This window comes from Chlamydotis macqueenii, chromosome 2 (assembly GCF_036417535.1).
Source record: "Chlamydotis macqueenii isolate bChlMac1 chromosome 2, bChlMac1.mat, whole genome shotgun sequence".
NCBI lineage: Eukaryota > Metazoa > Chordata > Aves > Otidiformes > Otididae > Chlamydotis > Chlamydotis macqueenii.
This window is the reverse complement of record NC_141557.1, coordinates 29,247,389-29,268,802: the sequence shown is the minus strand read 5'-3', so window position 1 is coordinate 29,268,802 and position 21,414 is coordinate 29,247,389. Positions and strand designations below refer to the sequence as shown.

Below are 21,414 nucleotides of genomic sequence, written 5' to 3'. Positions count from 1 at the left end.
TTCCAGTGTTCTACAACTCTCATTGTAAAAATTTTTTTCCTAATATCTAATCTAAATCTACCTCCCTTTGTTGCTTTTTGTTCAGATTTCTACAGCAGATTAAAAATGACCAAAGACTTAGCTCCTGTACAGAAGTGTGTGGCAGGATGATTATGTATGGCTTGTGTAACTCTGAGTAAGAGCACCTTGGCATTTTCCCTGTATGGAGAGGGACTGTGAGTGTACACCTCCTGTCTTCCTGCTCCAGCCCCAAATGGCATCTAGAGCAAGAGAAGGAAAAATAAACAAAGAAATTCTTATTTCATAAGTGACATAAAAACAAATTTTCCTTTCCAACACACAGCCACCTCTGTATTCAATTGGCAGCCTGCTCAGTTTGGAGGCAAATGAAAATATGCTCTGTGTCCTGGTGTCTTTTCTGTGAATCCTAGCCAGGACCATGAAAGCAAAACCAAGCAGCTTAAATCTGTGAAAGACTCACAGTTTTGTTTTAGTTACAAACACGTCCTGAACATAAAAGTGTTTTAATCTTACATCTTTGTTGAAATACCTGTTAACTTCCAGACCCATACTGTGGCTGCTGATTTGCATTCTCTTACCTGAAGAGACATTAAAAAGCTAAACAAATTAAATAGGTTTCAAAACACTATTTGAAGCAAATTTGTTGCAAAACTTCAATTTTGGTAGAAAATAACAGTGAAATGTTTAAAGGATTAAGTCTCACTAATCTTAAAATAGTAAAATAAAAATTTAAGCTTTCATTAAGGAAAGACTTTAAGCCAAGTATCATAAGCTGGTGTGCCTCTATTCTTTGTCAGCAGACCCTGATGCACCCTAAGCCTGTCCACCTTTGCCCGCATCTACGCCAGAACATGATCCCAGAATGTAATGGCACCTCAATTTTTAAAAATTACAGCTATTAACTAAAAAGTTGCTAAATCTATAGTGTGGATAGCATCGTGTCAACATGATGTTAGGTACAAGTTAGTTACAGAGGCACGGCTATGAAGCAGAGCAGCTTGGCACAAAGACGACCTTCAGCTAAACCCACTCACGTGAAAGACCATACTACAGTCTCTTTACCTCCACAACTCATACAAAAGGACTAAAAGCAAGAAAATAAAGTTTGTAAAGTTATTACTGCCTTAATTTCTCTCTCCTCTTAGGCTTAGCTGCTTCTGGTTTGGGTTGAATCAGATCAGAGCCTGATCATATCACAGAAAGCCACTGCAGTTGTTTTAACAGTGGGGAGGTAGAAGAAGGGTTGATGAGGTTTGTAAGGAAAGGTGGGTCAGGAGGAGAGGAGCTGTGGTGCCAGAATGCTCAAAGGAGCCTGCACTCCTAACACTGACATGTGAGTGAACCTAAGATACCACTTCTTGAGGGAAGCAGAAAAAAAAACCTAGCAAAGCTAGAGTTAAATTGAACATACAAGAATATTGGCAAAGCTTTCATACATATCTTACCATGCTCCTATGTTTGTATTAAAATAATCGGCATGCGCTCAGCTGAGAGTCTGTTCTTTCATTAATAAACAGCTGTTCTGATAAGGTATGAGATCATTGTAGCTGAAACTGTTCTTTATTAAAGTCTAGTCTCTTAAATTAAAGTTAACAAATTTAAAGGAAAAATGCCAATACAAAATACAAGTAGAATCAGGAAAAAAAAAAAAAAAGGTTTTATATGAACTGTAAACAACAGAAATGCTTCCAATGCCTTCAAATGCACGTTAGCTTGGTGTTTGTAACTCACTGTTAAGTTTTTGGAAATTAAACACAGCCCTAAAACAAGAATGTGGCGTTTGTTTGGTTTTTTATTTTTAAAGTAAAAAAAAGTGATAAATCAAGAAAGCAAAGTTCAAGTGATGGGGAAAATAACTGAACAGTAAAACTGCGTAAGAGTGACTAGGATACAACACTTTTTGTCAGTTCATGACATTCAGGTTTTTTAGCAACTGACATATATATTGAGAAGAAAGTTTGGATTGAATCAGATTAATATAGGCTTCTGGAGACATTTTTCTCCTTAAATTATTCAATGTTTTTTTCCTGTCTTGCCTGTGGAATTCTTGATACAGGCAGGGAACAGAAAAAAAATCATTCCACATATTCATCAGATCTGCCTTTTACATTTGTTGAAACTGTAATACAGTGAACCATTGAAAGTTGTGGAGTTTTGATAATCCAAAATAAACTCTGAATTCATTCAGCCAGAATGCTGCTGAGACCACCACGAGCCTGGCCCTAGTATAATTACAATAGCGTCTTTGTAATCAAACTTGGAGTCTTCCATTTGATTCAACTGGAACAAGTTGTCAGGATAAAAATAAGTCAGATGTACCACAGTCATACACTTACTACATTCATTTTTCCTCTCACACCTGTTTTGCTAGTATGTTCTGGGAATAGCTGTTGCTGTACCACAGTGCGTTAAAGGGTGAGTACCAGGAGGATATGTATTCTAAATAACAGCAGCTCAAGAAGCTAAACATCTGGATTTCCTACAGCATCAGGAAGAAAACTAACCTAACTGATTCCTTGTGCAGACATGTATGTCCTGTCCACCTGAAGCTTTAATTATGGTTTCTGCTTCAGACATTTTAATGTGTACACGTCAGGGCGAGGGGAAGCTTTCCAGTCCATGGAGTATAAAGGAAAACTACATACCCTGAATACTGTAACTGAAGAGTGGTGAAAAAGGCTTAACATTTATTTTTCTCTGTCTAATGACTTTGGGACTACAACAATTTCTAGAATGCTGGAGTTTCCACTACTAGAGCTGTAAAAATAACTGATTCACAGATTTACAAAAAAATGAGATGCTTGTTTACTAAGATACACTGTGCATAGATATAACCACATTTTTAAACTGTTAATAAGTCCATAAAGTTAATAAAGAACTAGAGCAGTTCTTCAAGCTTGGCTACTTGTTTGGCAACTCCCTGCTACAGCATGAGCGATAGGTTAACTCTCAGCTGGGGGAAAATGGGGAAAAGATTAGTTTAGGAGAAAAATGTAAATAAACATGGAAAAAGAACATGACTAGTTGGTTGTAAGTGCCAGGGAAAGCAACTAGAAAGAGAAATTTACACTGATGAACTCCAACATGCAAGAATTATGCACTGTTTATACCCAAAGTTACTTTAATAAAGCAATTAATATGCTGATTGTGAACTGGTTTCTCTAAAGGAAGAGAAGCAAAGCCACCTAGAAGAGACAATGCAGGCAAGAAGGCAGGGAGATTACAGAAGCAAGCACAATTGCAACTGTGCTTAAGGTTGCAATGTGATGCTGAATCATAACCCGCAGTCATAATCATAAGTATCTGTCCTCTTGGTCTTTTTCTGTTAAAAAGCAGAAGTTAATTTTCTCTTTGTGAATATAATTTAATCTATAGCAAGTCAGGAGTTTTTATGAAAAGTGTTTCCTAAAAAAGCCACTCTTTTTCCTTGATGTATTTTTTCTAGTGTCTTTGTGCAAGACAGCAGTCTTTTTCCTTTTGACATACCTATCATGTCAGGAGTTCAAGTAGGAGCATACTGACAGATACATGATCACAACAGCATTACTCAGTCTCATACTTTTGAGCTCTAACATCATAATTTTCACTCGCGATTCATGGAGCCCTTGAGAAGTACATACATTGATTGCTGGATGGCACAACAAGTTGTTTTTAAGCACACTGCAGGTCCTTAAATTTCAAACCAGCAACCTCTTGGCTGTTTATAAACCAATTTATAAGCATCACTTTAGGAAGGGGAAGGATGGACAACTGAGTGCAGTTTACCTTCCATCTTCACTTAACTTGAGATATAGTTATCACCTTGCCATCTGCATTCTTCCTTTGGGAAGAAGGGTAACATTGCATTAGAACTTTGATTGCACTGTTGTTTTATTGTATTGCTGCTCCTATTAGTTCTGCTCCATGTTTTGATAACTACGCAACCTATCAACACATCTCAACATTCACATTTTATACATCACTAGTATACACCATTGTACATACTGACAAGTGTTGTTCCCAATTTAAATGAATCACTAAGAAAAATGATGAAAGAGATTTAAGTCTTTAGCACATCTTATCGGAAAAGCATATATATAAGCTATATTAACATATAGATCTGGATAATACTAAAATAGTCTGAGAAACAGTGTGTATGTTATTCACTAAATGGCTCAATGATTAATCTTTTTCCTTCCATGGTCATTTTCCATGCCCTCTCATGCTCCTTGCTGTTTTGAGAATTTGTCTTGGTGATGGAGGAAAAGAGGGATGTGGCTAAGGGCAGGTGACTGGAGGATGAGATGAAGCAGGGAGAGCTGCATCTGGATGTAAAGGAGACACGCACAGAGTAAAGCCAGTTTATGGCCACCAAGAGCTGCCAGACCCATCCTGGTACCTCTCAGGTGGGACACCAGGAATAGCTGAGCACTCTCCAGTCAAAAGGATAGGTTGGGAAGTGTGGTAGAAGACAATGGCGTCTGGGAGGACTTGAGCACAGCTCTGCCAGGACAGGGTGTGCTACAAGCAGCACTTAACAAGGTAAGGCGTGCTTTATTCCAGGCCTGTACAAAGCCTTTTCAGTAACTGCCCTGCACTTGTCTTGCCTGCTTTGTCCCAAAGGCTTCCTTACAGGGAGATTCCCAGATTCATCAAGAAGGCATCATGGAAATCCCTTGCAGAAAAAAAAAAAAAAAAAAAAAATCTTAAGTCAGGGTCTGGCACCCCAGGCAGCCTCTTGCATCACTCACTGCACTGGAACATCAGTCTGGTGGTCACAGTGCTCATATTATGGTCTTACAGAAGTTTGTTTGAATAAAAGGTCTTCACACATTACCCACAGCTAATGACTCCTCTCATATCAAAGACAGTGTTTTCTCTGCCATCTGCAGCTATTTTCTGCTCCAGCCTAGAGAGGTCAAAGGAGGCAAGATAAGACCTGGGTGGGATATCTGAACTACTGCAAATGTGGTTTAGTATCATACCTAGGTATGAGGTCGCCATCATAGCCTGAACTGTAAATACATGAACCTAGCTGGAAATGCACACAAATGCTCTTTACTTAAGGTATTATCACCAGGGGGGAAACCTTAGTGACTTTAATGATTTTATTCCTGTTCATTATTACCTTTCTTAATTTTCCCTTATCTGTTCAAATGACAGATTTAAAATACTGCTGTAATCGAGCTCAGTGGGAAAACAGAAATGATTTTTCATTATATTAGATAAATGGCTTGATAAAATACAAAAGCAAATGGACTGCACAAGCAGTTTTGCAGTGCCATGGAGACCATCCTTCTGGTTAGGTAAGAGACTGGGGAAAGTAAGTCTGGGAAATTAATCTTATTTGACATGCTACAATAATTTGATACTAAAAGCACTGACCATAAGCTCATTATTTTATGCAATTATCACCCATTATTCTCAGACAATGATTCTGTAGTGCCCTGCAATAAATCCCAAGACTGAAGAGCAACCCTATTTAAGATTCATTTTATTTCAATTAAGTAAAGGAATCTACCTGAGCCAATTTTTTTTCCTAAGGACCCTAAATTCAATTAAGAGCTCCTGTAAAGACTCATCCATTTACAATGGACTTCTAGTCATGGAGACAAGGAAAATTTCAATTTGATACACAGTTACTTCAGCTTGAAATACAGTTCTTAGAAAGTACTCTGTCACAGCAGAAGTCTTGAGCAAGTTTTACAACACACCTATTTCTCAATAGACACTTCACTAGACTTACATATCTTAATCTTGAAGTATGTCACACATTGCCTTTTCATCTTCCACAAGAAAGGTCTGGTTTATATAATAACCTATGATGAAATTACTACAAATGTCTGTATGCTGAAAGACTTTTTCCCTTAACCTGCTAATACACCCAGGAAAACCCATCCCTTGTATACCATTGACACCGCAAGACCAAGAGCTGTTGTTAGTTATGTGATTTGACTGACATTTCCCACAGCGTGGTAAAGAAGAGATCTAGAAGTTCACATCTAATCTTTCTTCCTACAAAGGCACAGGGTTACATTGCTGCTTAACCTCTGTCTTGTCAAACAGGAAATCAGAAACCAGAGTGATGTTATGCTAAAAAAGGAAAAGGCTCGCAATGTACGTTCAGTATTAGAAATAAGAATCTAAACCTATATTACATTTAAATTGCCTAGTGACAGTGCTCTCCTCTCAGCAAATATCAAAAGGGATGAACCCCCAGCTATACACCTAAGACCACTATATACCCACAGTGGTATAGTGTCACTGCCACGTCTGCAATGTTATCCGAGTAATTACTTTAGGTGAACTGGGTGACTGTGGCACAATAAGGGCCAGGACAAGCCAAATTCATGGAGTACACCCAGTTCCACAGGATGTCCATGGGAAGTTAACCCCAAACCAGAAAACTCAAGCCCTGTGACAGCCTGACTGCAAAAGCAGCATTTTCTATCAATGTTTAGTTCCAATTTTACCATTTCCCCTGGGTTAACTCTGAAAGGGAACAGATGATTTGAGTCTTCTATACATCCCTAATACAAAGTGACATTGAGAGATAGCTGTTTGCATACTGGTGACTTGGCTGTTTCAGATGATGCAGCGCCATAAGAGGGATGGGATAACATTAGGATAACACTGTTGTTCTGTCTGAAGGCTGCTAGGCATGGTAAAATTCTAACAGACATAATCAGTATAGCTACTTGATACCAATATCTTCAATTATTACACCAGGGGATGCTTTTCAGAAGAAACAGCCAGACCCGTAACATGAGTTCAGAAGAGCTCCTTTTTCAATGGGTTAGGGAACTCTTCTCTGAAATCCTGAGGAAGTAATTGACCACTTCCTTGTGAAGCACTATACTTAAGAGCAACTGCAGTTGCTGCCTTGCAGATAAACTATTTTATTTCGTATGCTCTTAATTTTATATATGTCAGCATATCAGGCATGGGAATAATTTCAAACTGATAACTAGCATTTAACTAGCATGGGCTACATCCCAGCTGATACTTTTAGGATTCATTTTAAGACTTTTTGATACTAAAGTGACAGTACTATACTTTAAGTCATCTGAAGCAAAATTATCTTATCTGTCCATATGCTTTTGCACTGAGTCTCTCTACTTGCTTTTATCAGAAAGCCTTGAAGTATGGGATTGCTTCTCAAGTCACCTCTTGAAATACTCAAGTAGTTTTTTAACACATTGTATAACAAGTTTATGATGATAATTTCTTTTGCAGCTATTTCTTTAGGGTGAATGGTCATGATCAAAGTTTGATGAATATGAAGAGATGCTATTAAGAGAAAGGTCCAGTCTGTGTTCTGCTCTGAACTCTAGCACTGATCCCATTCAGCTGGTAGACAGTGTCAAAGTCAGACAGGACTTACCGTGAATAGCTTAAGGTTCACATATCAGTAGTAAAAAATCCCAATGCCTTGAGTGGGAAAGAGAAGTCTTTTCTGACGGATAATCTGTGCATACTTCAGAAAACATTTAGAGCAGTTTTGAATCCTGGAAGTGTTGTGACACTAAAACTGATTTTCTAAAGCAAATTCTTTCTGTCAGTTTGGGTGAGTGACAAAATCAGTTGTGCATTTTAGGGGATGATTCAGACCTTAAAAGGGATGCTGCATCTCTTACTTTTCAGTGTTTTGCTCTAGGAATTACTTACAGATCCAAGGTCAATAATGAAACAATCTCCTCTGTTGAAGCTGGTCCAAGACAGGGGGACTTCTGTGGCTCTTACAACTCTCCGGCCCTTGATATGCAGAAGCCTCTTAGCACTCAGATCATTAGTAACAACATGATTAAATCCAGAGGCCACACCACCTGCCTGAATAAAACAAAACAAAGAAGCAAGCTTTACTTCAGTTTGATTTCTGCAAATTTACCTTTTTGCTACAGCTGAGGAGCTAGCAGGGGAAAAAATAGCTTCTGCAGTGAGAAGTGAGTAAAAATAATACACTGTTTAACTGTGCTGACCACAGACCAGATAGACTTGGGGAACACTGCTGCCCACTGAACTCTCAGGTGTGAACCTTTATATCAGGGAGCAGAGGTCACCCTGCTTCAAAGAGTTTTTAGATGCACGTGGAAAGGGAAAGCACAGAATTTACCACACTTCCCTGCATCATCCAAAGGATAAGGTAATGCTGAACCACACTTTTAGGACAAAAATCAGTAGGTTATCAAATAAGGACTGAGGGAAAGCAGAGCAATATGCAGCTTCTGCACAAGTTTTCACAACTTCCTTAAATGCAGAGGTCTGGGTGTTTTTAGTGCCTGGTTATGTGCATAGGGAGCAGTCATTCCACAGCAGCTCTAATTTTCTGAAAGGAGTATTTGTAACTTAGGAGGCAACATAGTAAAGAGCATCAAATTAGGGGAGGCAAGACCAAACTATTGATTTACAATCTGTAAAGTGTAAGTTTAAGCCTAACTTATTCCTGTAGACTGGCTTGGCTGTCTGCCTCTGTGACGCAGCACTCTCCACTCCTCTGGGAGACTCAGTTCTTCGGTCAGAATAGAAAGTGTCTCTTGAAATTACAAATAAAAAAAAAGTAAGAGAGTGGACAGTTCACTGTCAACTTCTCTTGCACAAGCAGAGTTCAAAGCTTCAGCTTGGTTTTGTAGAATGTGACAAGTTACAATCCTCCATAATGGGAAAAAGGCTGACTGTGTGATGGCTCACAGAGCTCCTACTACAAGGAGATTCTCAGGAGATATATTACTTTATTCTTAAAAAATATAGAAGTCTCAAAAATTTTCCTTCCAAAGATTCTGCTTCTGAAAGTAACACAACAAGGAGGCTGACACTACAGCTTTTTAAAACATAAAATTTCCATGACAAGTATTTGGGAGCTTTTTTTACCTACCTCAAAGTCAAAAACTTCAGTAGGACTGCAAAAGCACCATTTTTAGACTAAAGTTTGGGACTTTTCCACTCTGCTGATGTTTTTAACCATTTAAGCACATTGGGTTCTGCATTTGAACAAAATTCTTCAGTCTACAACATAGAAGTGGTTTCTGTGACATTCACTGCCTCCCAAACACAGAGAGTCCCTACTGTGAGTGCCCTTAGACACTAAAGTATGAAATCTCAGGAAAGCTTGATTTTGATGGGGGGCGGAGTGGATGGAGGCAGGAATAACTCACTGTGACAGGTTTTCAGTTAGCAGAAGCGACACTGGTAAACTAATTGCTGCTTTCTGTACAAGTACTGGGCCTCCTGTAGTTTAGGATAGGTAGTTCAGATCTAAACCAACCAAACATTAAAAAACAATTTAAAAACTTTCAGTAACAGATACAAAGCCAAAGATTTGATTTTACTTGGGGGACAATATTTTATATATATTTAGAATATATTTTGACAACTAGCTCTTTACCTTGTATTTAATTCCTCCTTTGAAGTAGCCCACAAACTCAGTTGACTCATATCCTTGAATTTCTCTGCTCTGCACAGGCTTTCCTCCTAAATAGTCATCCATTTGAACAGCGAAGATAGCTGCAGCTGTGCTTTCGTCCTGGGTACATTCTTTCCCTGAAATAAGATGAAATATTATGTCTATAAAGGGCTAATGTAACTTCAAATTCTGTCGGAGAAATTGTCCCTGTGATGATCAGGCACTGCCTTCAGCAGGTTGTACTGCCCATGTATATGTTGCAACAAAGCACTACATCATAACCTTGTTCACCACCACATGCATGACCATCCAGACCGTTTCTTAACTACTTCTAGAACTGCATTCAAAGAAAAAGGAAAAGTGAAAAATAGCCAAGTTTGTCTTCTCTCAGCCTCTTTGAACAATAGAACATTTAAATTCAGTTTAGCATGACAAGTATCTACAGAAATTATTTTTTTACTTTAAGTTGAAGTGTAAAGACTAAGGAATGTCATGTCAAAGGATTATTAGATGGTAAACCATGTATTTATGCTAAGAGCAATTCACCAAGCCATAGAGTTAAAATAACTCAAGAGTGGTCCTATTGACACTATAATGCAAGCAAAGAGTATTTTGCTGAGATATCTTTTATTAGATTGCCTGGTACAGCTGGGAGAAAGAAAAGCAGCTTTGGGGCTCAGATATTTGCTTCATGAGGTCACACTGTTTGGACCTTCCAGAGATTAGCCTCTTGTCAGGACCGTGGCAAAATGGCCTCCTTAACTCGTGTGTTGATGGCCTAATCACACTGCAAAGTAGGCTGTATATTTAAAACAAAATCTTTTAACATGGGCCCATGTGTTTTTGATTAACATTTCCAGCAGTTTTTATTGTTTCAAGAAAAGCACAAATAGGATCAAGTCTCAGAGAACTGGCTTCTCAAGAACTTTTGCAAAGTAAGAAAAGGCAAGGTTTTCCATTTACTTTTTTTTTAATAAATAAGAGGGAGATGCTGGTATACAATCAACAGTTCTCAGGAGCAGCTTCTCCACTACATTAACCATTTCCTTGCTTCTAGGTGACTGAGTGGAAAAATATCATAGAGCTCCAAACAGTCCAGACAGAGATACCTCTCACAGGCTATGGGAGAAGATGAAGTGTGTAGTGAGGTCTTGGTGTCACAGGAAGCCTATTGGTGAAGTATTAGGAAATAATAAAGCATGGGGCCATCACTGACCTACCTCCTCTCTTAGTGAGGATCAGTGCCCTATTCATGGCCCAGCAGTGCAAATGCCACAAGGTAACTCCCATCTGCCCACCAACTAACTGTGCTTCTCCCAGGAGCAGTGTCACTGCTGCCATCAACATGGCTTTTGTGGGGACACAGGTGCAATGGAAACCTCTAGAAAGGATGAAACTGAGAAGGGATCCAAAGAATAATTGAGGCACAGGGAAGAGAAGAGCATGAGGCTTGCCCAAAAAAAAAGTTAAACATTACTGAAAGCAGGACATTACACAAGAATGTCTGGAAAAAGCCCATCCCCATCACTCAGGCCAATAGAACAACTATTTGGTCACTTTAACCCTAGGATGCCAGTTACAGCACATGACTGTCAAGCACATCAAGGTCACTGCCCATCCTCCCATGGTCTAGACCTGCTAATCCCTTTAGTATGCCCAAGCGAGGCATTAGGAGGAAGTTTGACACTCTATAATAAGAAAATTCAATGCTCTGCTCTTATTCTGAATACGGGGCTTTTTTGGTGAAGTCAGAATCTATTCAGACTCCAAGCCACTGTATGTAGCCCCCACAAAATACATGCCACAGATGACAGGCAGGAGTAGGACCATGTCACCACATAGCAAGGCCCTTGTAAGTGTCTAAGCCCAAAGCCTGTAGGGTTTCCACCAATCTGATTTCACAAGTGCTCTTTCCATCCCAAAATCTGACTGGTAATGACTGCTGTAACTGTTCAGAGACAGTTTATGGGAAGTCTTCAGAAAAACCCTACTGTGGTCCTCCTGGCACACAGGTTACGCAAGCTTCGCTCATTAAGGAAAAGTTTGGTATACGTAACAGTGGTGAGAGTCCTTAGGCAAAAATACCAAAATGATTCAAACTCCGGCCCTGCGTGTGACTGCCCTTCCCCATACACCTTGTATGAAGTTCTGGTCTCCTGTTACTATTAAGCCTGCAGCAGTGTTTGAGCATCTCCGCCCCACCACCAGAACATCCTGCAAGCAGGAAAGGATTTCCCAGCAATTAGCCGCTCTGCTGCCAACCTGCCAGCTGCAGAAGAACAATGCGTGCCCAGATTACCCAAAGCTATTTGCAATATCTGGATATCGCCAGATCAGCAGTAGATGTGCAACGGCGTGTACAGCAGCAAAGAGGGCTGCAAATGTTCATTACTGCAAATGTCAGTCACTGTTTTGACTTCACTTTCAGTTGCAAAGAGTCCTTGCATCTTTCACTGGGAAGGGTCTGTTACATCTTAACTACTACATAAATAGCTGTAACTTCATTAGCAAAGGTGTAAATAGCCAAACCCTGCAATTAACTAGCTGTGCTGTTGACCTAAGCACTTCTGCCAGAAATTCATTTACACTGCCATCTATGATTATATTCTTGTCAGAGACAGACACTATCCCACATGCCAGCTGGATCACTTGTAACACATGCAAAACTAAACAAGCTTCAAGCATTTATGCAGAACAATCCCGGCTCTATCTGCTATTCTTTTTCAATGCATCCAGCTGTACAATGAGAGCCACAGCAAGTCAAGCACATTAACGTTAATGGACATTGACCTGCCTTTATGTGCACTCAGCGAGATTATTGCCTATAAACACAAACCTGGTAGTGAAACAAGAACAAAGTAATAGATTTCAAGCAGCTACACAGCAACCACTGCGGTCGGATGACTTGGTGACCAGACAAGGAAGTCTCAAGAAGTGTCCAGAAGATGAGGAAGTCACCTAAAACACATCCTTATGTCTTACTACTTCTATTTGTCTGTAAACACTGTGCTAGCCAAGGTTGAAGGCAAAAGAAATCAGCCCAATTCCAGTGCTCCCAGTTGCTTCAGAAGGGGCTCTGCTAGGCTGTCAGACTGATATTAAAGAGAAGAGGTTTTACAGAAAACTTGGTGACCCTGCCTCCAGTCTCTGTATCAGCAGAAAGCAAGATCAGTCGAGCTGGAAAAGGCAGCATCTGGACGGAAAGCAGTGTGACAACGCCACAGGGAGACGGCCGAGGTGAAGTTTTGGTCCTCGTGGGGACACAGGCAAGAAAACTTTTCATCTGAAGGCAGGCAGGGTTTCAGTTGTGAATCTTGGTTGGAGGCAGCCAAGACTTGACTTTAACCCTTCAGCACGCTAACATCACAAAGGAGGCACATCGTCAGCTTTCTACCGTACACCCCCTTTCTCTCCCCCAGAGCATCGCCACACCAGAAGCGCTGAGGCTCAGCATTGCCCCGACCCTTGCCTGTAGCCCTGCTCCCATTCCTTCACCTGCACGCAGGCAGCGCTTCTGAAAAGGGGGGAAAAAAACCCAACTCGGCTCCCCAGCCCCCGGTCAAGCTCCAAAGCGGGGGGACGGGGGGGGTACCCCCGGCAACAGCAAGGCCGCGCAACCCGAGACCCCCCCAGACCCGTCCCTACCGAGCCAGTAGTGGAGGCGGTAGGCGGGGGGGCCGGCGGCGCGGCGGGCGGTGTGCAGCACCAGGTACGCGTCCCCTACGAAGAAGTCGCCGTGGCGGCTGGGCGGCACGGCCACCAGCTCCAGCCGCTCCACTCGCCACACCTGCAGCCCGCTCTGCCGCCCGGCCTCGGCGAAGGCTGCGGGGGGACGCTCCGGGGACATGGCAGGAGGAGAGCGGAGCGCCGGTGTTGCGGGACGGGGGGGGGCCCTCCCGCACCGCTTTTATAGCCCTCGGCCCGGCCCCGCAGGCGGAGCGGGGCCAGCCCCCGCCCGGCAGCTGCCCCGGGGTGGGGGAGCGGGGCCGCTCCGCCGCCGCCGAGTCCGGTGAGGAGAGCAGCGGGACTGCCGAGATGCACCCCCGCCCCACGCTGGGCCGGGTGGGGTCTTGTGTATTTATCGGTTTCCAACACGGCTGCCAAACTCAGCTGGCACCCTTTTTCTTTCTGTGCCCCAAAACTCGTGGCAGAGGTGTTATAAATAATCGGCGACCCTTGCTGCAAAAGAATAGTTTTTCACTATTCTCAAATGAGGAAGTAAAAAAAAAAAAAGCCAAGAAAGCAAAGCACAACCGACCCAACCTGGTAGCCACGGGCAGGGCTGTGCGTTTTGCCTGTGTAATTATCACTTCTGCCTTGTCTTCGTCAGCAGTGTCAGAATGCAGAGTTTTCATAGCTTTCACTTGCTGCTGGGCTCCTTTTTACCCCAGACTGGAACAGCAGAGTGCAGCTCTCCTTCTCCATCCAGCAATTTAATTTTGTTTGTCCAATATTGCCAGAAATCTTTTTATAGAGGGAAAATATCTTGTTTCTTTCTGAAGATTCTGGATGAAGCCCAGAATTCATATGAATTTCCCTTTCTCAGAAAATGGAAAGCATTGTGCTGGTGTTTTTCCAACACCATGGAACAACCCAAAAGAGTTAAACTCACTCCCTACTTGTCCTTTATAAATGGTTGGTACATCATCCTGGCAGGTCATTACAACACGAAAATTATAGGAAATCAGTGCTTTCATCTGATATTGATAGGAGGTAGATTAATCTGGATAGGATACAGATCGCTACAGCTCAAGCAGTCACCCTATCAAAAGATGTATTTCAGAGAACGTCGTGTTTAGCTCCATTATCTTTATCCACCTGGATTGATTTTGAGGCTCAGGATTTTCCCATTGGTTTGTTTTAGCAAGTTCATACAAGCAGAGCGCAAGCATCCACCTGCAAGTGGATCAGGGCTCCCTCAGTAAGGAGGGAGAGGCACAGCCAAAAGCAACAGAGCAGCTGGAGAGCATCTTCTCTGGCAACAAGTTAAAAAAAAGCACCACATCTAAGAAACCCTTTTAACTATCTTCCCTGCTTTCTTTTTATGTTGTCTGGGGTACAGTTTAACTATTCAGGGAAAAGATGCCATTACTCAGCGTGTACTTACTACTGCCTCCTATTTTGCTGAGCATTCTGCTCTATTCCCACTGTTTAAAAAAGGAACCTGCAGGTGCTCTGCTTTGTCAAGGTCCAGCTAAACATGTTACAGCTCACCTTCACCAGTTCACAGCCAAGCATTCTATCACTTTTTCTGCCAGGACTTGGTGAGGCTGAGTCTGCTTTATAAAGGACTATGCCTCCCAAACGAAATGCTTTTCTCCAGACCGTTCAGCATATGAAGAAAAAAAAAATTGGAAGAGCAGCCAAAAAATTCCAGCAGTTCCAGTTTCAATACAGTATCAGCCATTTCGAAATATTCGTAAGTGGTTTCTCAGATTTACCCTTCCATCTATGCCAGTTGTTTTTCTTTTCACTTTTACTCACTCAGTTATATCTAGCAGTTTTTCTTTTTCTTACTGCATGCCTTTTTGCACTCTTGTGCACTAGCTAGCTTTAGTCAGTGCGGGGAAAGCTCATCACATACTCTATAATTGTACGGACTTACTATTTCTTCTGAAGTCAGCGAGTTGCACTCACTTTGGAAGTGTGCTGGGTTGTGCCCATACACAAGCTCAAACCAGCCGGGTGTTATGCAGCCTCATTCATGTCTCCTACCTGTTCTGCCTGTCTTGCAAAGCTCAAATTGTTTGTGTGTAGATTGCACAGGCCAGTTGAGTCAAATTTACATCTTATTCTAGCTTTAAATTTTCATTTGACAGACCAAACACTACTCTCAGCTGTAATTCCCCTTGCTGTCATGAAATGCATGCTAATGCTGTTTTTTTCAGCATTGGCTGTGCCCAGTGTCACACACCAATGGACAAAGGTTAAAGACACAAAAGCAGTTTAATTGTTTTGTCTCAGGGTCTGTGGCACTACTCCGACACAGAGTTTTCTCATGCCCAAGGTTGTCTTACTAGGATTATGTACTATGTAACCCCTTCCTGACCACTGGCCAAGGGTTGAAGTTTGTATCATAAGTGCCAGGATAGTTGTTTGTACTCATCAACATTAATTCTTGTCTGTTTGCAAAAATTACTTTTGCAATGTCACTGTTGTTATGTATGTCTGCCATTTTATGAAAGTTGTGCTGTCTTTTGTCTTGATCCATTTCCACCTTTTTTTTTTTTTTGTAGCAAAAATAAGTACTGACATTGTTAACTTTACAGAGATTTTCATTTTAAATAATCAAAACTTTCTAACATGCAGTTATTCAAAAGTGAAAATATGGAGAAAAAAAGAGAAGTATCCTAGGATCAGTACATTCAGAAAGAACATTTAAAATTACTTCCTATGTGCTTTTGTGTGTTGTTTGATGTAGCAACTGAAGTGGAGAGCCGCTCTCGGCCATCTACCAGCGGTCCTGGTTATCTGGGGAGGTCCCGGAGGACTGGAGGCTTGCCGATGTGACTCCCATCTACAAGAAGGGCCGTAAGGAGGATCCGGGGAACTACAGGCCTGTCAGCCTGACCTCAGTACCTGGGAAAGTTATGGAGCAAATCATCTTGGGTGAGATCACTCGGCATATGAGTGGCATCCAGGGGATCAGGCCCAGCCAGCACGGGTTCACGAAAGGCAGGTCGTGCTTGACCAACCTCATTTCCTTTTACGACTGGGTGACCAGACTGGTGGATGAAGGAAAGGCTGTTGATGTGGTCTACCTGGACTTCAGCAAGGCCTTTGACACGGTCTCTCACAGTATTCTCCTAGGGAAACTGGCTGCCTGTGGACTGGGTAGGTATACCCTTCTTTGGATAAAGAATTGGCTAGGGGGCCATGCCCAGCGGGTGGTGGTTAATGGAGTCAAGTCCAGCTGGCAGCCTGTTACAAGTGGTGTCCCCCAGGGGTCGGTACTTGGGCCCATCTTGTTCAATATCTTTATTGATGACCTAGACGAGGGGATTGAGTGTACCCTCAGTAAGTTTGCAGATGACACCAAGTTGGGTGGCGGTGTTGATCTGCCTGAGGGTAGGGAGGCCCTTCAGAGGGATCTGGATAGGCTGGATCACTGGGCTGAGCTGAATGGCGTGAGGTTCAACAAGGCCAAGTGTCGGGTCCTGCACTTTGGCCACAATAACCCCATGCAGCGCTATAGGCTCGGAGCTGAGTGGCTGGAGGACTGTGAAGAGGAAAGGGACCTGGGGGTGTTGGTTGATGCTCAGCTGAACATGAGCCGACAGTGTGCCCAGGTGGCCAAGAGGGCCAACGGCATCCTGGCCTGCATTAGAAATAGTGTGGCCAGCAGGAGCAGGGAGGTAATCATCCCCCTGTATTCGGCACTGGTGAGGCCGCACCTTGAGTATTGTGTTCAGTTTTGGGCCCCTCACTACAAGAAAGACATTGAAGCCCTGGAACATGTCCAGAGAAGGGCAACAAAGCTGGTGAGGGGTCTGGAGCACAAGTCTTATGAGGAGCGGCTGAGAGAGTTGGGATTGTTTAGTCTGAAGAAGAGGAGGCTCAGGGGAGACCTCATTGCACTCTATAGCTTCCTGAAGGCAGGTTGTGATGAACAGGGGTTTGGCCTCTTCTTCCAGGCAACAAGCAGGATCCGAGGAAATGGCCACAAGTTGTACCAGAGGAGGTTTAGATTGGACTTGAGGAAAAACTTTTTCTCTCAAAGAGTGGTAAGGCACTGGAACGGCCTGCCCAGGGAGGTGGTGGAGTCTCCGTCCCTGGCAGTGTTCAAGAGGCGGCTTGATGAGAAGCTACAGGATATGGTTTAGTAGCTGTGGCAGCAATGGTAGTGGGAAGACGGTTGGACTAGATGATCTTATAGGTCCCATCCAACCATGTGATTCTATGATTCTATGATTCTATGATTCTATGACTACAGAGCAATATTGGTTTTGTGACTTAGAAGTCACAAAGGGTCAAATTGCAAGTACTACACTCATTAGAAATTTCACTAGAATGAGATTTCAGACTACCTTAACATTTCAAAGAATTCCATTCTAATATCCTAAAGATTATATTTTGCAGATAAACTAGAGCTTTCTCAAAAGGATGGCACAGGTCTAGTGCTGTTTTAGTCTTGGACTAGTATAGGAAAACAACTTTGCCTCACACCCTTTCCTCAGGGCGAGACTGGATATAGCGATCGGCCACTGTTTCAGACCAGGAACACAGTGATGGGGTAGAGGTGTATATTTCTACCTGCTTGACTGCACTGTTTGAGCTATGGTCATCTTTAAATGCCCACTGATAGGTCACAGAGGAGTGTCAGAAGTTGTTCCCGCTTCTCATTTCGTCCTTAAAACAGAAGAGATTCAAACTTATATTGACTCAGAGAATTCAAGGACTTATGAAAAACTTTGCCATTTAATTTTGCTAATTTAATTCCCCAGTCTTTCGTTATATTGATTAAGGAATGTTTTTCCATTAAAGTATTGTTGTCATATACTGCATATATGCAGGGTGTGGGTGTGTGTACACATATAAAAAAACCAGAATGCAATGTACCGGGTTCTGATTTTTATACCTATGAAATGAAACAAGATTATTTTTTCCAGGTGATGCACATAAGGACTCCGAAAGGGCTCCCAGAAGCTGAGCTCCAGCATCTTTCCCAGTAAGAATAACCTTCAGGATGGATTGTTTAAGTCTAAGGTTTAAGTCCTTCTACAATGCTGATGCCCTGCATTGAATTACAGTTCCAGGAACTAACAATGGAAGGAACGAAAAGGGTATGTGAGGAGAGAATATTTTCAAATGTCATGTGTGTTTCCTTCTACAAAGCTTATTTCTTCTTCACCATGTATGTCAAATATCCCCCTGAACTCTATGAGAGTACCTCAACAATAGGATTACAGATGTTTAGTTTTTCCTCCAGTTTCACATTACGAGGTTTGCTGTACACAGAATATGTGTCAGAAGCACACTCTTGTCCAAACAGTTGTAGAGGTCAACCCCTGTTCTGATCCGTTCTGTTCCTGAATTATGAATCAATAGTTCTTTCTGATTTACCCCAAATACAGTAAATTAGTTCACAGATATGAGCTAAATTTTTATTTCCAACATGCTTCCAAATAATATAGTCACTGATACTGTATGAGCAGCAGAAGAATTAGACCATACAGCTTTAAAAGCCAAGCTATCAAAACCAGGCTATAGAATTATGTTACCACTTGCTAATTCTCTCCATTCTACCATCATCCCTCAAACCATCCTGCTCAGCAGCCCAGCTTCAGTGGGACAAGCTTTAGCAAAGCCAGAACACACTGAAGAAAAACTGCAACCTATATTTCCTACTTACTGTCAAAGTTTGAGTCACAAGGCTAGCAGATGACAGGTATGCAGAATCCCAACTAGTTCCCTGACATAAAAGTAGCAAGTCCTCCTTTACCTTCAAGAGAAGAGTCTGGTTTTAATCCTCCAAGTCTAGAGCAATAAAGGGCCTTCATGTGTAGCTTTGAGGCAGGTACCTAAGGCATAGAGAGGGCAGGATCACAGCTACGCTGTGCGCTCCACGTGGCAACTGACTGGCTCCTACCAGATCGAGGAGCTCTGACTCTTCAAATTCATTCTCCAGCAGTGGTGCTGCCCGAGTGGGGCAAGCAGAGGAAGCAATCTGAATGTTGGCTTCAGTCAAAGAATCTAGGGAAACATTTTTGACATTGGGCTAGTAAGAAGTGAAGTGTTAATTATTAAATATGTTATAGCTCCCTGCGTTTTTCTTATGTTCTTCCCCTGAAATATTCAGTGAGCAGCATAAAAGTTTAATCAAGAAATTCTGATTCTATGTTCATCCCAAGGTGCAGTATATTATATCTCAGGGACTCAGAGAGAGGGAATTGAAGCACTCCTTCAGCAATCTCCTGTCTTCCAAGAGACAGATGCTCTCCTTCATGTTTATATGACACGACATTTCATTGCATGGTCATGGGAGTAGATGAGATTCAGAAAAGATATTCTCAGACTTGTAATTTTGCCCACCTTGGCTATCTAGACCGAGAAATACTGCCAGTATTCACATTAATGATTTATCAACCTATCCACATTTCCTGCTCATTTGGTCTACCATAGGAATAAATCATGCTGTTCTGGATGGATGCGTAGCTCAGTAAGTTTCACAAAATCATCCAATGGATCTTCAAGTTTGCTCTCTTTTGTTTAGATATAATGGCCTCAAGTTTGATGGGGAAAATCTCCAGCTCTTTACTAAGATTTCAAGTTCAGGTTTTCAGTGAATCAGTGTACCTTGGTTGGAAACAGAAAAATGGAAAGGCCATTCCTTATTAAGAAAGATTCTGAGGTATTGGCCAAAAATTATCACTCAGAATGTTTAATTAAAACAAGGCTATTTTATATCAGTTGATAACTTTGATTATTATTACAATACCTCTTTCACCCTGTTTTATCAATTTCCACAGTATTACTGTGAGTCCACTGCACGCTGCTTTGTGAAACAAGATGCCCCATGAAAGATGGTTGGTTCCATTCATGTCATTGCCAGGGTGCACTAAAGGTTATATACACCCTGTCATGAGGCATAAGTCAGTATCAGCTGATTGCTCCAGCTCAATCCATTTGTTTTGCATAAGTGGAAGTGGCAATGTATCATATTGGTGACTTTTTTTCCATTACAAAAGATGAAGTGACAACACTTCACATTACAGAGGATGGAAGGCAGTAGGGAATTAAGCCTTGATTTATTTCTTTCTTTCTTGTGTAAAGTTCAAATACATAGCCTAAAAGGGCTATGTATAAGGCAGTTACAGAACTTGTCTGCACAGACTGCCATTCTGCAAGTGCCAAAGAGTGGCATTTATCCATTTTGAATTGGAAAATACTGTAACTTTGGTCTGACTATAATTTCAGAATGATCTTCCGAGTGTCAAGAAGTGATAACTGTCATTTCTTATTTGTATGTTGCAGCATACAGATTTTGCTGATGGTTTAAGTTATTTTTAAGTACTTAGAAAAGAGATACAAGAAAACTACCACATTCCCATTTACCATCTGTGCACTAATTAAAGTTAAAGGCATCTAAGGAAGACTGAGGAAAAGAGGTTTACCCAAACACAAGAAATCAGCAACAATTTGAAGAAAGCCTAATCATTCTGGACCCATTAATTAAATATGCAACATCCTTTAAGTTCATAGATCAAATCTTCAACAAGATATACTTAAATATGTGGAAGGAGAGCCTGAAATATTCAATATGGCAAGCAGGAGAGTGGAGAGGACCCAGGGAAAACATCCTTCTCCATAAGAGAGTGACTCTTCTAGTTATCTGCTCACAAAGGAGGAACAATCAAATTTGTAGAAAAGTGGTAAAAAGCAAAACTGCTGCTAGTTATCTAAACTGAGGTAGGATTTCAGTTTAATTTATTTCTTTGCATTCTTCAAATGGTAAATGTTTCCTTCATTAATTCCTTGATACTAAGTTGTCTGAGAGGGTTACTACATTTATTTAAAAAAAAGGAGCAATCTTTCTGAGACATTAGCAAGGAAAGGATATTTTTGCCAAGATTCTAATTGCAGGTATATTTTGAAATAAAGTTATTCTGAGATAGCTTTTTGTCTTCAATGAAGATAATATGTCAATGCCTTTATGCCTTTAAAGGCATTCCATGTGAAAAGCAGAGTGTTCAAAGCACGTACATCTCCTGCCCCCATTTAGCAAGTAGTGCCTCTGAATTCTCAGAAGAGGAATAAACTCATTTGTTGTAGCTGATTTCAGTGGTAGATATCCATGGCATAAGCCAGATTCTCTATTCTATGCAAAATAGGTTTAAGATTAATTTAATTGCAAATAAAAATACCACTTAAGCTTCTTTTCATTTTCAGAATAACACAGATAAGTGTAGTGGTATGGCTACTTTTTAAATACAAAGTAGCTCCTCCTTAATAGATATCTGCAAGTATTGAGCTGAGTACTTAAAATGACATTTTTTTTTTTCATCAAATCTCAC

The 21,414-nt window shown here is 41.4% G+C and overlaps 1 protein-coding gene across 3 annotated transcripts in view; it reads right to left on the bottom strand.

The window, feature by feature from the left end:
* Positions 1-21,414, bottom strand: part of SCIN (scinderin) — a 75,710-nt gene that overhangs the window by 36,819 nt on the left and 17,477 nt on the right. For 2 of the 3 annotated variants that reach the window (XM_086742416.1, XM_086742415.1), the window contains exons 2-3: positions 9,383-9,537; positions 7,669-7,830 (exon numbers count right to left, since the gene is read on the bottom strand). In XM_086742416.1, the coding sequence (XP_086598542.1) occupies positions 7,669-7,830; positions 9,383-9,537 (317 nt within the window). Of the gene's footprint in view, positions 1-7,668; positions 7,831-9,382; positions 9,538-13,045; positions 13,275-21,414 lie in introns of those variants that run through there. The other variant, XM_086742414.1, reaches the window with a different exon arrangement.